At 52.1% G+C, this 14,262-nt stretch overlaps 2 protein-coding genes across 7 annotated transcripts; one reads left to right on the top strand and one right to left on the bottom strand.

Moving 5' to 3' along the window:
- Window positions 1-372: 372 nt before the first annotated feature.
- Irf3 (interferon regulatory factor 3) lies at window positions 373-4,967 on the bottom strand. Of its 5 annotated transcripts, none has more exons than XM_029546814.1 (8): window positions 4,215-4,967; window positions 3,721-3,893; window positions 2,777-2,948; window positions 2,615-2,685; window positions 2,347-2,470; window positions 1,874-2,254; window positions 962-1,077; window positions 373-588 (listed from the first exon to the last, which is right to left on the bottom strand). In XM_029546814.1, the coding sequence occupies exons 2-8, from the start codon at window positions 3,883-3,885 to the stop codon at window positions 406-408; spliced, it is 1,212 nt and encodes a 403-aa protein (XP_029402674.1). In that variant the 5' UTR covers window positions 3,886-3,893; window positions 4,215-4,967; the 3' UTR covers window positions 373-405. The 5 variants fall into 5 exon arrangements, 4 of the variants coding, with proteins under 4 accessions (XP_029402674.1, XP_021069816.1, XP_029402673.1 ...); XM_021214157.2 differs by having other exon boundaries at window positions 4,239-4,967; XM_029546813.1 differs by having other exon boundaries at window positions 4,727-4,967.
- Window positions 4,968-5,049: 82 nt separating this feature from the next.
- Bcl2l12 (BCL2 like 12) lies at window positions 5,050-11,585 on the top strand. 2 transcript variants are annotated; one of them, XM_021211417.1, is made up of 7 exons: window positions 5,050-5,165; window positions 5,633-5,747; window positions 5,941-6,083; window positions 8,467-8,553; window positions 8,644-8,735; window positions 9,843-10,130; window positions 11,377-11,585. In XM_021211417.1, the coding sequence occupies exons 2-7, from the start codon at window positions 5,641-5,643 to the stop codon at window positions 11,425-11,427; spliced, it is 768 nt and encodes a 255-aa protein (XP_021067076.1). In that variant the 5' UTR covers window positions 5,050-5,165; window positions 5,633-5,640; the 3' UTR covers window positions 11,428-11,585. The 2 variants fall into 2 exon arrangements, with proteins under 2 accessions (XP_021067076.1, XP_029402665.1); XM_029546805.1 differs by lacking the exon at window positions 5,050-5,165 and adding an exon at window positions 5,359-5,441.
- The last annotated feature ends 2,677 nt before the right edge of the window (window positions 11,586-14,262 follow it).

Here is a 14,262-nt window from a genome sequence, read left to right as displayed (position 1 = left end):
GCAAGCATCACCTGAGTGGCCTCTGGTGTGTGTCAGCAGCACTGTGAGGCTGCAGTGACTCAGTCCATGGTGGCAAGTCAGCCCGCCCCACCGCAAGCTTGCCAGTTGCCAACTATCACCACGCAGACACATCACAGCCTGTGACAGCGTCCCTTGCTCCACGTAGGGACAATGTGTGTGCAGCTCTGGATCTGTCCTGTCTTTGCTTCCTTTGTGCTACTTTCTCCAGGACCTTGGCAGCCGTGCTGTATTTTGTCCATGTGCCTCCCTCCTGGAGCACCTAACCCTCAGCTGCAGATGGGAAGAGGGAGACCCCTGGAGACTAAATCACCGGCCTAGAGTCAGTGCAACAGCAGACTTGGGATGGTGGCATGAACTGCTTTATTGGTAACAGCTGAGTGGGGCTCAGGTCTCTCCAGTGGCCTGGAAGTCCATGTTCTCCACCAGGTCCTGGAGACAGGCCTTGTACTGGTCAGAGGTAAGGGAGATAGGCTGGCTGTTGGAGATGTGCAAGTCCACGGTTTTCAGTGAGGAGGCTCCCCCTTCCCGGGCCATCTCTAACAGCTCCTTAAGACATGTAGGAACAACCTGAAGGAGGAAGACAGCTCCAGTCAGCTAGGGGCTGCCAGCTGTGGACCAGGGTGGACCCTCACTCAGCCTAGGGCTGCTAGGAACTCTGACCGCCCCACCTAACTGATGGGAGCCCCTGGGAGCCACACACGTCAAAGGCTGCAAAGACCTGCAGCTGCCAGCTACGGGGTCTAGAGTAAGAATAAGCTCTGGATACTGGATGAGCCCTGTGGAGGACACCCAGAGACTTCTGGGATGGGGAACAGTGGCTGCGGGGGCCTGTTGGAGTTGCTGTTTCGCAGACGGGCTTCTGAGGGTCTTAGTCCCGGGGTGCTGCACGGTCCTCCACAAGTGGACCCTCCCATCCCCAGTAGCATGAGACAGCTGGCACCTTGACCATCACAAGCCTCTTGATCCACGGCTGGTCCTGGGGCCACATTTCCCCCACACAGAACCACAGAGTGTAGCGTGGTGAGTGTCCACTTCCTTCCATGAAGGCAATCAGATCTGGGAACCCAAGAGTTAGGTCAGAAAAGAAAGGATGGCTTCTACCCTGTCCACCCGCTCAACTTGTACCTTCCCTGACGCTGCTGTTCACTGCCTGTCTGGAAAAGTCCCTGCAGACACAAACAAGTGCTCCTCACTCCTTCCCTCCTGCAGCAGCGGCAGTGAGGAGGGCCTTAGCTCAGGAGGCTGTTGGGATGGTTCCCCAGCTGCTCGGGCCCGCTGCGGCTCTGACATTCGATGCCAGCCCTTGAGGACATGGTAGGAGGCATGAGAGTCCAAGGCTAGCAGAAGCAGTAAGAGCAAGAGCCTGCCTCAGAAACCTCAAGGTTCAAATATAAATGCAACTTCAAACCAGCTCTCTGCTGACACATGGCACCCTAGAACTAGGGAGGCCCAGACTACGGAGAGAGACCCTGCCTCAAAACAGCTGCAGAATTCTCCAGTTGGCTCTTGTGGACTCTCGACAGTCCATGTCTTTGGCTGGTGGGGATAACTAGAGGTATGTGCTGGGCTCATTACTCCACAAACCTCTGCTGGACGGCAGGACCGTAGGGGACTTCATCTTGGGCCACTATCCACTGAGGCAAGCTCCCAGCCTCACTATCACTTCTGTATACACTAGGAAATGTGGACACACCAGAGTGTCTTATACGGTGGTGCTTGTACTACATTAGGTTCAACAGTTTCAGCAGCTGGTCCCTAGACTTGGTGGCACAGGCCTTTTTGCCACAAAACTTAATAGCAGGCTCTGAATTCAATCAGCCACCATGGCCTGTCAATTCCATAGGGTACTCACCTGCCACGAAGGGCCTGAGGTCGAACACGCCTCCGTCCTTGTCTTTGGGGACCTCTCCATCGGGCCCTCTCCCACTGTCAGGAAGCAGCTCCTCACCCAGAGCCCAGAAGGCATGCGAGTGGCCTAGGCGCTGGGCCCAGAGGCACTGTCCCGCCCGCCACAGTGCCAGCCCGTTGCCCAGCCCTTTGAGCACATGCCTCACGTACTCCCTCGCAAGCTTGTCTGTCAGAAACCCCTCAGGATCGGGCAGGGTGACTGGCTGCCAGGGTAGTGTCATGTTGTCAGCTGTGCTGCCCACCAGCCGCAGGCCCCCCGGGCAAAAAAGTGTCTGCTGGAAGACCTGGCGGCCTCGGTAGAAGACGGTCACCTCGAACTCCCATTCTGAGCAGCGGGATGAAAGGGGAGAGGTGAAGAGGACCAGGGTAAGGAACGCTCCCTGCCACAGCCCTTCCCACGCCACAGCTGGCACTCACGTTCCTCAGCTAGCAGCTGCCTCAGTGGATTTTCTTGGGGTGCTGGGTTTGGGAAGTTGTTCACATCGGACCCCTCATCTGTGAGGGGCCCTAAAGCCATGTCAAATAACTCTGGTAGGTCTTCCTGGAGGAGGAGGGTGCTAGCTGGTCAACAGCTTTAGCTGAGTCAAGAGGGCAGCAAACTGGTGGGGGAATGGAGGTCCAGGGGGAAGGGCTGGGGCACGGGGGTGGGGGAGAAGGCTGAGGCACAGGACGACTGCTTCCTCACCTGTGTGTCAGGCAGGCTGCTTCTGCCATTGGTGTCAGGAGAGGTGTCCAGATGTACGAAGTCCCTCGCTCCTGTCCAGAGTGGAAGTGAGCGTGGGAGTGGCAGAGACCCTCCTGATGCCAAGCTTTCTGTGACCCCCCAGGCCAGCCTTGTCACACACACCTGGAGTCACAAACTCATACACTTTATGAGGGTCGAAAGGGTCCTTGCTCCTGTCTTCAGCTAACCGCAACACTTCTTTCCGGTTCAGGGCTGACCGGAAATTCCTCTTCCAGGTTGACAGGTCTGGCTTATCCTTCCCCGGGGTATAGGCACCACTGGCTTCTGCCCAGGCCTGAAACATCAGAGATTCAACGACAAGACGACTTAGACTCTGGCCCAAGGCCCTGACACCTCCCACCACACGCCATCCATTTCTGATTCTTGACAGAGTCCCCAGGACCTCCATCCTCATATTTTCCCACTATTTCCACACTAAAGAAAAATCGTTTTGATTTTGAGGTAGGGTTTTAAACATTATAACCAAAGGTGGGTTTCAAGCGGTGACCCCACCCACCCCCACACTGCCCATGGTGCTGACAAACTCATGTCACCATGTCCACCTTCAAGGCTTTTGTTTTTTTAAGCCTGCATTCTAGGATCTACTTGGTACCTCACCCCAGGCCACCTCACATTCTTACTACCATGCTGATCGAGAAGCAAATAACCCCATCTTGAGGGCAGTCTCAACTCTTAAGGCTTAAGGGTTCTAAAATCAAGAGCCCACCCTCAAAACAGCTGTTCTCAACTACCCTAATGCAGTTCCTTGTGTTGCACTGATTCCCCTCAGCCTCAAAATTACTTGTACTGCTATTTTATAACTGTAGTTTTGTTATAAGTCAAAATTCTTGTTTTTCAATGAAATTGTCATTCAATCCCCAAAGGGGTTGCGTCCCAGAGACTGAGAACCATTGCTCCAGAACGTTTCTTAAGAGACTCAACCTGGCTTTCAGGATTCTGTTCCTAGAATCTGCCGATCAATTCCCGTCTGTCCCTCCAGTCCTATCCCACCCCCAGCCCCGGTCTAGCCACACTCAGAAATGCCTCTCAAGTCTTTCCCCCAGCACCTGGAAGATGCCAAAGTCAGCCATCTGTGCGTCCTGCCGTAGGCCATGCTTCCACGGGATCCTGAATTTTGTCCGGTTCTCGTCCAGCCAGGCCACGCCTTTCAGCTGCCCCTGGTCCAGCTGTGACACCAGCCAGGGCAAAATAAGCGGTTTCGGGGTTCCCATGCTCTAGCCTGCACACACAGGACAGACAGTTCCTGAGCCTGTCTGTCACGGGGCAAATGCACTGAAACCTCTCCGAGCAGCCCGCAACACAGGTCTTCCTGCACCCTTGTTTTCTTGTGTACAATCAGGAAACTCCTTCCCACCTTTCCAAATCCAAAGGGACCACCTCTCATGCCCGCCCCCAGAGTCTTCTACAGGAGCTCTACCCATAGGTTCCTTCCCTCTTCTAAAAGTAAACTCCTCTCTATTATCCAAAGCTGGCACCCCATTTCCAGAGTGGAGTCCTCTTTCCCTCATCTTTAAAGGATCCTGACTGCTCTCACACCCACCTCACCCTTGCAGAAAACCCTTACTCATTTCCAGAGTCTTCTCCCAGGTACTGTTGCTTCTTCTGTTTTGTTTTTTGGGTTTTTTTGTTTGTTTGTTTTTTGTCTCTATATTGTTTTTTACGGATGTTTGAGAGTGGGTCTTAGTATGTAGCATAGGCTGTCCTTGAACTTGCTATGTAGCCAAGGCTGGTCTTCAACTCACTCTGTGGCCCAGGCTGGCCTCGAATGCACTCTGTAACCCAGGCTACCCTCAAACTTATTCAGTAGCTTAGGCTGGTCTTCAAATCGCTTAACCCATGCTGGTCTGGCGCTCATTCTGTTGTCCAGCCTGGAGCTCACTGGCCTTGAACTCGCGGCAATCTTTACTGCCTCCAGCCTGGATGCTGGCACTGCAGGCTTCCATCTACAACGCGTGGCCATTCTGGTTTTCGGTAGCCGAGCTCCTGAGCGTCAGGTTTGCCCGATCCTGCGCCCTGAGGCCGCCACCCTCCCGGCTCTTCCGAGTTACCTACCGGGGAAGGAACTGCGCGCCCGTGCGGCGCGGGTGCCAGCACTGGTTTTGGGGCTCCCAAACAGTAGTTCTGAGACTCGCAGCCACGCAACCCCCTTCTCTGTCAGCTAAGCCTCCGAGCGCTGGGACTTCCTTTTCTAAAGATATTTTGAGATATAATTTTTTTCCCTCAACATTGGCGGAAGAAAGGCAAGAAACCCCGGCGCACACTTGGGCTTAGCGGGCCTAGCTCCCTCAATACCCTGGCCTTCCGCCTACAGGCATGCTGGGAACGCTATATGCAAATGACCGCAAAACAAGGCTCCACCCCTTCGACGTTGGGGCGGTTGCCGTGTCGGCCCAGTGCGCAGGCGCGGGAAAGTTGAACTTCCGAAGTAAAGTTTGTAGAAATTGAGCGAAAGCGTGTACGCCAGTGCGACGGGGGCAGAACCCCGAGCCAGGTGAGCTGGTGCCAGGGCGGGGACAGGGTTGCAGGAGAGGCCACAGCCAGTCCTGCTAAGCTGTGCCTTCCAAGCACCCGGGCTCTCCCGGTGCACGCCAGAGGTAAATTGGAACTACATTTCCCAGCAGACTGCTCGGTGAAAAGTCGGGAAATCGGGCCAGCGTTTGCCGCAAAGCGTACTAGGATTAGTAGTTCCCTATTCTCTATGGTCTCCGAGCCTTCTTCAGCACCCTGGGCTGAGAGGGAACGCCAAACCCCCTTCCCGCTCCTGCCTGTAAGAGTCCAAGCACTCATTTACCTCCTTTCTTAGACTCAGTAATTCAGACAGTCTCTCCGCAACGGAATCAGTGGCCCCACTGGCCCTTAAAACCACCTTTTCCTTGGAGTTAGGCGCCCTCTTCATTCAGTGATTCGGAAGTTTGCGTTATCCCTGCACTTGGGTGCATCCTGTGTCTTCTGCCTCAGGTACCCCCATGGCCGGCTCTGAAGAGTTGGGTCTCCGAGAGGACACACTGAAGGTTCTGACGGCCTTCCTTAAGCGCGGTGAAGTCGCTGGGTCCCCTGTCCCATCTCCGCCCAGGTGAGTTCCGCTCCCCCAGCGCCAGCCTTTGATGGGAAGATCTTTCCTGAGTCTTGTGGTCCTAACCTATCTACTCCCATCAGACCTAACCCCGTGTGCCCGGGGTCGAGTTTCAAGAGTGACCTTCCATGAAAGGATGAAGGGATCGCTTGTTCAGACCCCTTCGGGATAACACCGAGGTTCTTGTCCCTAGGAGTCCTGCCCAAGAGGAGACAACAGATTTCCTGAGCCGCCTCAGAAGATGCCTCCCTTGTCCCCTGGGGAGAGGAGCTCCTCCCACGGAGTCCTCTAGGCCCCACTTCCTTCCTCTAAGGCCCTGCTATGGTTCAGAGCCTGGTAAGAGATTTATTAAGTTCGCTTGTGAAACTTTCAGGACTAGAAGCTTCGGTTCCAAAAAAAAATCCAGACAGGACCTATTATAAAGTCAACACTGCTCAGCTTCAGCACAAGCCATAACCATTTCAATTCTTTGTTACACTTCCTTCTAGGGGGTAAGTGTAAGTGTTTCTGCTTGGATGGGGGGACCCTGGGACTCCAAAGCCCAAGAACCACACAGCGCTGAGGTGGGATGTTTCCCAATGGAGGGGCATCCTGAGACATGGGGGCTCAGGAACCTTACAGCTTTGAGAGGAAATCTCCTCCGCAGAGGCGCTGTGGCTCCCAAGGGAGTGGATCCCCAGCGGAGCTGTGGAGCTCCGGAGCCTCAGCCCCGCTCCGCTTCTCCGCTTCATTGCTTCTTTTCTTCTTGGCTTCTTCCGATGAGAGAGTCACACCAGGCAGAAAATCTCATGAAAGAGATTTATTGGAGGGTCCAGGGTGTTGAGGGAGGGAGAAATCCGGGGATGGCTGCTCCCTGCTCCTGGGATCAGACAGCAGGGAACTGGACAAAGGGGCGGGGCTTATCTGGGACTTCTTAGACGGTGGCTTCTCAGGGCAGAGATTTCCAGCCTGAGGGCTGGTGGGACTTCAAGTCCTGAGCTTGGGAAGCTTGGGGACTGGTGGCTTTGTTCATTGCCTTTCCCCTGCAGTGGGCCCATGGGTTAGGATGGGAAGTCCCCCTAGGCGGCAGGCCGTTTTGGCTGAGATGCCATCTCTGCTGTGCTGCTCCGGGAGGATGGAGATACTGCTACCGCTGTGACGCCTCCTGCAGTGCTGTTTCACCAAGGCTGCAGGCTGAGGGGATGTCGTGGCACCACATTCCGACACCACCCTGCTTGGGTCCTGGGCTAGGGGCTGGAAGGAAGGGCTGGCTAGCACTTTGATGGATTTTGGGGTGCACCGCTTAGGGACATAATCACATTTGCCAGAGCCCTCCTGCCTCAGCCCACCTCATCCTGGAATCACAGGCATGCACAATAAAGTGGAGCCCCAGCTTAAACGTCGACAGAGCAGTTCCGTGGCTGACCCGGGAGAGGTGCTTAGGCACCGTCCTCAGGTCTTTTATCTTGTTCCTTCCTGGGTGCTTCTCTGGCTCTTAGGGAGGCCTTCCTATAGCTCCAGTACCCCAGCACAGGAGGCTGGAAGTGTGGTTGTCAGTCACGACTCCCTGGCCCATTGGTAACCTGACCGGGCGCATCCTTCCTCCTCCTTTTTAAGTAACAGGAAGAGGCTGGAGGAAGGGACCTTTGGACTTGATCAATGATCAGCAGACCCAAGTGTGGTAGCACAGTGTTGCAGTCAACGCTTGAAAGAGGCTGAGGCAGGAGGACTGCTGTGAGTTTAAGGCCAACCTGGACTACAAAAAGTTGAGTCAGTCGAGTGCCTGCCTAGCATGCATGAAGCCTTGTATTCCGTTCCCAACAGCACATAAACAGAGCATGAAAAGCACACATTAGGGTCAAGGGAAAGGGGGCTCCCTGTGGCCTCCAAGGGCATCATCAGGCACGCGCTTGGCACACAGACATTTGTGCAGGAAAACCACCCATGCTCACCAAAGGAATCTTTTTTTTTTTTTTTTAAAGATTTGTTTATTATATGTAAGTACACTGTAGCTGTCTTCAGACACTCCAGAAGAGGGCATCAGATCTTGTTACGAATGGTTGTGAGCCACCATGTGGTTGCTGGGATTTGAACTCCGGACCTTCGGAAGAGCAGTTGGGTGCTCTTACCCACTGAGCCATCTTACCAACCCTTCTTTTTTTTTTTTTAAGGAACATTGGGTCTCATGGATCTGGAATTACAGAAAGTTGGGAGCCATCATGTGGGTGGTGGGAATTGAACCCTGGCCTGCTGGAAGAACAGCCAGTGCTCTTAACTGTTATGTCACTCAGCTTCTGATGTTATTTCCTGGCCTTCACAGGCACTGGGCACCCAAGTGGTTCACAGACACATATGCAGGTAGAACACACACATAAAACTTGAAAATAACTCTAAAGAGGTGTGCTTGATTAGATGGCTTACTTAAAATGAGCCCTGTGGTCAGTTGCTGCATGTGAACTGGACCAGGGAGATGTGGGTAATGGTAGGAAGGCTGGATGTTTCCCCTAACTGGATGGAATGGTCTCCACAGCTCAGCTTGAATATTCTCAGTTGAATTTGAGGGTGCAACAAAGTAGAAAGGCTGAGGGTGTTAATATCTTTTATTTACCCAAGTCTCATGGCCTAGGTTTATCCTTTTGTGAAGTGGAAATTGTTCCTGTCTGGCAAGATGGTTAGGAGGAGAGACTCCATAAATACCCTGTTCTGTAAACAGTAAATGTTACTGATTCCTTCTGCTCAGGCCCAGCCTCTTCAGATTTCTATGCCCTGGTTGCCCAGCGTCTGGAACAGTTGGTGCAGGAGCAACTGAAGTCTCCGCCCAGCTCGGGTGAGCAGCAGAGGAGCCCTGGTGAGGGATGATGGTAGGAGCAAAGCCAGGCCTTCCCAGTCCAATTCTCTTCTGCCCCCCACCCCCCAGAGTTCCAGGGACCCCCACCCACGGAGAAGGAAGCCCTGCTAAGGCGGCTGGTAGCCTTGCTGGAGGAGGAGGCAGAAGTCATCAACCAAAAGGTGACCAGCCTCTACTCCACGCTATGGAGAGGACAGTGGTGGAATAGGGGGCAAACGCTGGCACTGCATTGTCTTGATGCTTGCTGGGTGAGGTTCCAGGGCTCCAGTAAACAGCAGAGCATCTTTACGGGAGCCTTGATGCCTCACCGCAGCAGGACTTTACACCAGTGTCCTTCATGGGCCATCCACAGCAGTGGGACCTAGGCAGCAGAAGCCGCCAGAGGCTTCATTAGGAATTGGCTTGGTGACAGAGCCCTTGCCCAGTAGGCTGGGGTCCTTACCTTAACATTGTCTCCATCACCCTCTCCCCCAAGTTAAATACTGAAAACAAAGGACAGCAAACAAAAGAAGAGGCCAGAACCAAGAGCCAGGTGAGAGAAGGGCCTGGCAGGGCTGTAAAACCGGATTGGAGTAGAGCAGGCTCAGCTGTCCTCCCAGCACTCGGGGGTGTGAGGCCGGAGACCAGTTCAAAGTCATCCTGGCCACAGAAGAGTTCCAGGGCAGTCTAGGCCACACTGGGAGACCCTGTTTCAACAAAACAAGGTGGGATGTGAGAGCACACACCTTTAGTCCCAGCAACAGGGAGGCAGAGGCAGGCAGAGCTCTACGATATGAAGTCAGGGCCAGCCAGGTCTACAGAGTTAAACCCTGTCTCTAAAAAGAACCCTAAGGACATAGCTTAGAATATGGAGGAAATTCTGGCCGAGAAGGCATAGCCTCAGAGTTTCCTGGAATCGGGCTTTGAACACTGAACAGTACTGTAACAGCAACTATCAAGTACTCGTCCCCCTGTCCCCTCAAGGCAGGGACTCTCAGTGTAGCCCTGGCTGTGCTAGAACTCACTCTGTAGACCAGGCTTGAAATCTGTCTGCTTCTGCCTCCCAAGCGCTGGGATTAAAAGCATGTGCTACCACGCCCAGCTTGGGTTTAAGGACTAAAGGAGAGTCCACTGCTTAGAACTCAGAACTGTACTTGGCTCTAATTCTAGGACCCCTCCCCGGGAGTCTACTGGTGAAGGCCATAGAGGCAGCTTGGGTGGGTGGGGCTTGGTGCTGGAAAACCCTGCCCCTCCAGGCTGGTCACACAGGCTGTTCCTCTGCCCCGCAGCTGGCATCTGACCCGGCTCTGCATCGTAAACTGGCCCGCCTATCAGCAGGCTCTTTTGCCCGCCTTGTGGAACTCTTCTGTAGCAGGGAAAGCAGCTCCTCCCCAAATTGCTCCAGCCCGTCTCTACCTTGCCCAGGGCCCCCACCGCCATCTCCAGATCCTCTGGCACGCCTGGCACTAGCCATGGAATTGAGCCGGCGCGTGGCCGGGCTTGGGGGTACCCTGGCCAATCTCAGCGTTGAGCATGTACACAGCTTCGTGCCTTGGATCCAGGCCCATGGGGGCTGGGTAAGTCATATCCACCCTGCCAGGTCTCGGTTTAACCCTACTGAAATCTTGACAGTTGACAGGTTTTCTTCCAGAACTCCCAGCTCTTCCATTTAATCCATCTTGTGTTTATTGAGCACTTGCTGTATGCCAGACACTGTGCTAAGGAGGTCAATCTGTTGCCCATCTGGCTTGAACCAACAATTGTGAGAATAGCTCACACAGCTCCCCAGTCTCTTCCTCCTCGTTGTTTTAGGGTGGTTGTGGAGTGGAGAATGGGATTCTTCAAGGATGCCCCATGACTCTTCTCCCACATACTCACATATCAACTCACTGAGGGCTTCACTGGCCGGTGACTGTTATCTTATACACATGCAATAGAAATCAATCTGTTGCTGGGCAGTGGTGGTGCATGCCTTTAATCCCAGCACTTGGGAGGCAGAGGCAGGCGAATCTCTATAAGGTCAAGCCAGCCTAGCATACATAGGGGGTTCCAAGGCCAGCCAGGGTTACACAGTAAGATCTTGGCTGAAGCACAGCAGGTGGGATGGTGGTGGTGTAACAGGGGGAGAAAGGGAGGAGACGATTGTTTCTGATGGTGCAAGTCTGTCATCTCAAGTACCAGAGAGGCTGAGGCAAGACCATCTAGATTTAAAGACATCCTTGGCTCCAGAGGTTTCACAGTCAGCTTAGGCAAAACACAAACAGAAGAAGGTTAGAAGATAGTTCAGTGGTATAGTCCAGCACTCAGGAGAAAGAAAAAACCTGTGTTCTAGAGACACAGCCAGGCTCAGAAGGGTCCTTGATCACCCTGCGATGGGGGTTCTGAGATAGTGGTCGTCTGTGCACAGCCCCATCCTTTTAGATAGACCAGGAAAGTCCTGGAGACGGGTATCAGTCCCAGCAGAAAGGACTCGGAATTTAATTAGTGGACGAGACTGCAGGTTCTCCCAAGACTGAATGTGGGTACCAGGTCAGAGATGCTGTTGTGAGCATCTGTTGGGCTCCTTCTGCATTCCTTGGAATGGGGAGGTAAGGAGTGATGGAGTTCTGATGGCACTGTAGCAGCATGGAAAGAAAGGAGGGACAGGCAGAGCGCAGCACAACAGGAGAACCTGGGAGACAGACTGGCAGGGCTTTGGTGCTGCTTAACCTCTGTCCTTAGAGCAGGGACTGGGGCCAGCACAGAGCAGCCGTGGAATCACTTAAGTGTCCCGCTCAAGGGGTCTTTCCCTCTTATCAGCCTCGGGCTCTCTGTCTTCTGCAGGCTGGCATCCTGGCCACCTCACCTGTGGACTTGAACTTGCCCTTGGACTGAGCGTTTCCTCTGACCCGTCATAGGTGACTGAAATGTGACGACACGCACACATCAGGGCTGTAGGGTGGTGGTTGCCCGACCTTTTTGTTTTGTCTTGTTTTTGCCAAAAAGACTGTTTAGAAATGTGTCTGTATTAAAATCTTTGTTCTTTAACTAGAGCACTAAAGTGTTTGAGTGTGTGGGTTTACGTGTGTGTGTGTGTGTGTGTGTGTGTGTGTGTGTGTGTGTACATGTACTTGTGCACAGGAGTGACTGCACGAAGGTGAGAGGCCATGGCTGTGGTCTTCTTTCTCACAGCCCACCTCTTTTGTTGTTTGGAAGACAGAACCTCTCTCTGTAGCCCGGCTATCCAGCAACTCTTGGGATTTGCATCGGGTGTGGAGGCCACACCTTTAGTCCTTTCTCAGTACTCAGGAGGCAGAACCAAATGGAACTCTGAATTTAGAGCCAGCCTGGTCTACATAGTTCCAGGACTGCAAGGGCTATGCAGTGAGCATATCTCAAAAAACAAAAGCAAAAAATATTAAACTTTACTTGTGAGTTTGTGCCTGCATGTATGTATATGTGCTTCATGTGTGCAGTACTTGTGTTCAAGCACTTTTTATTTTTTTTAAAAAAATTTATTTAGGGCTGGTGAGATGGCTCAGTGGGTAAGAGCACCCAACTGCTTTTCCAAAGGTCGGAGTTCAAGTCCCAGCAACCACATGGTGGCTCATAACCATCCGTAACAAGATCTGACGCCCTCTTCTGGAGTGTCTGAAGANAGCTACAGTGTACTTACATATAATAAATAAATAAATAAATAAATATTTTTAAAAAAAATTTATTTAGGTATGAGTACACTGTGCCTCTCTTTAGACACACCAGAAGAGCCATCTCTCCAACCCTAAGCCCTTTATTTTAAAATTTTATTTTTTGCTTATATATGTGTGTGTGTGTGTGTGTGTGTCTTTTTTTTTTTTTTTGAGACAGGGTTTCTCTGTGTAGTTCTGACTGTCCTGGAACTCACTTTGTAGACCAGGCTGGCCTCGAACTCAGAAATCCATCTACCTCTGCCTCCCGAGTGCTGGGATTAAAGGCGTGCGCCACCACCACCCGGCGTGTGTGTGTCTTTATGTGTGTGCACATATGTAAGGAAGGTGCCAGAAGAAGGCATTATATCCTGTAGCACTGGGATTATAGGCAGTTAACTACCAGATACCTGCTCTGAGAACAGAATTTGGTTCTCAGCAATAAAGAGCCCTGTTAACTGCTGAGTAGCCGCTCCAGCCTTGGATTACTGATTTATTTATTTTATGTATATGAGTACAATGTTGTTTCTTCAGACACACCAGAAGAAGGTGTTGGGTCCCATCACAGATGGTTGTGAGCCACCATGTGGCTGCTGGGATTTGAACTCAGGACCTCTGGCAGACCAGTCAGTGGTCTTTCCAGCCTGGGTTACTAATTTCTTCAAAAAGATTTCAATTTAAAGTTACATGTGCGAGGTGGGGCAGGTATGTGTGCAGGGGCCCAGGAGACCGGAGACACTCCGTCCCCTGGGGCTGGGAACTGGCGCTTACCTTGAGCCCTCTCAGCCCATGCATAACTGCTTTTGTGGCCCTGGGGAACAGCTTGGGAATCTCCTGTGGCTCTGGGACCGGTGGCCTTGTAAGTCTCCTGAAGCTCAAGTGCCTCCCCTTGTCCCGTGTTCCAGTATGGAATAAACAGGTACACAACTGGCTTGTGGCAAGATCCAGCTGCACTTTTTTTTTTTTCTTTTTGAACTGTTATTATGAGTGGCACTTCTCCCAGCTATGGCAGTGGTTCTCAACCTTCCTAATTCTATGATCCTTTAATATCGTTCCTCATGGGCTGGTGAGATGGCTCAGCGGGTAAGGGCACCCGACTGCTCTTCCAAAGGTCCGGAGTTCAAATCCCAGCAACCACATGGTGGCTCACAACCATCTGTAACAAGATTTGACGCCCTCTTCTGGAGTGTCTGAGGACAGCTACAGTGTACTTACAGATAATAAATAAAGCACTATCCCAGCCATCATAGTAGTGTCTTCTGTAGCTTTAAAAAAAAAAAAAAAATATCGTTCCTCATATTTTGGTGCCCCTCCCAACCATAAAAGTATTTTGTTACTACTTCCTAACTAACTTTGCTACTACAATGAATGGTAATGTAAATAATCTGTGTATTTTTTTTTAAAGAGTCAGTGACATTTTTTTTTTATAATTTTTTTAAAGATTTATTTATTTATTATATGTAAGTACACTGTAGCTGTCTTCAGACACACCAGAAGAGGGAGTAAGATCTTGTTAAGGATGGTTGTGAGCCACCATGTGGTTGCTGGGATTTGAACTCTGCACCTTTGGAAGAGCAGTCGGGTGCTCTTACCTGCTGAGCCATCTCACCAGCCCCAATCTGTGTTTTCTGATGGCCTTAAATAACCCCTGTGAGAGGGGTCTTTTTTTTTGGTTTTTCGAGACAGGGTTTCTCCTTATAGCCCTGGCTCTCCTGGAACTCACTTTGTAAACCAGGCTGGCCTTGAACTCAGAAATCCACCTGCCTCTGCCTCCCCAGTGCTGGGATCAAAGGCGTGTGCCACCACACCTGGCTTGTGAGAGGGTCTTTTGACCACCAAAGTTTGGTTCAGAGCCACAAGTTAAGAACCAGTGAGCCAGGCAGTGGTGGCACACACCTTTAATCCCAGCACTCGGGAGGCAGAGGCAGGCGGATTTCTGAGTTTGAGGTCAGCTTGGTCTACAGAGTGAGTTCCAGGACAGCCAGGGCTACACAGAGAAACCCTATTTCTTTTTTTTTTTTTTGGTTTTTCGAGACAGGGTTTC

Source organism: Mus pahari, chromosome 1, assembly GCF_900095145.1.
Source record: "Mus pahari chromosome 1, PAHARI_EIJ_v1.1, whole genome shotgun sequence".
Lineage (NCBI taxonomy): Eukaryota > Metazoa > Chordata > Mammalia > Rodentia > Muridae > Mus > Mus pahari.
Note: the sequence above shows the minus strand (reverse complement) of the source record. Positions and strands in the feature narration are given on the sequence as shown.

Coding starts and splice junctions, on each gene's coding strand:
- Irf3 (XM_029546814.1), bottom strand. CDS start 3,885: ATGGGAACCCCGAAACCGCTTATTTTGCCCTGGCTGGTGTCACAGCTG. Junction 2,949..3,720: donor CTGACTTTGGCATCTTCCAG/GTGCTGGGGGAA, acceptor CTGATGTTTCAG/GCCTGGGCAGAAGCCAGTGG. Junction 1,078..1,873: donor CCTCAGGCCCTTCGTGGCAG/GTGAGTACCCTA, acceptor TTGGGTTCCCAG/ATCTGATTGCCTTCATGGAA.
- Bcl2l12 (XM_021211417.1), top strand. CDS start 5,641: ATGGCCGGCTCTGAAGAGTTGGGTCTCCGAGAGGACACACTGAAGGTT. Junction 8,554..8,643: donor GAAGTCTCCGCCCAGCTCGG/GTGAGCAGCAGA, acceptor CCCACCCCCCAG/AGTTCCAGGGACCCCCACCC. Junction 10,131..11,376: donor TCCAGGCCCATGGGGGCTGG/GTAAGTCATATC, acceptor TGTCTTCTGCAG/GCTGGCATCCTGGCCACCTC.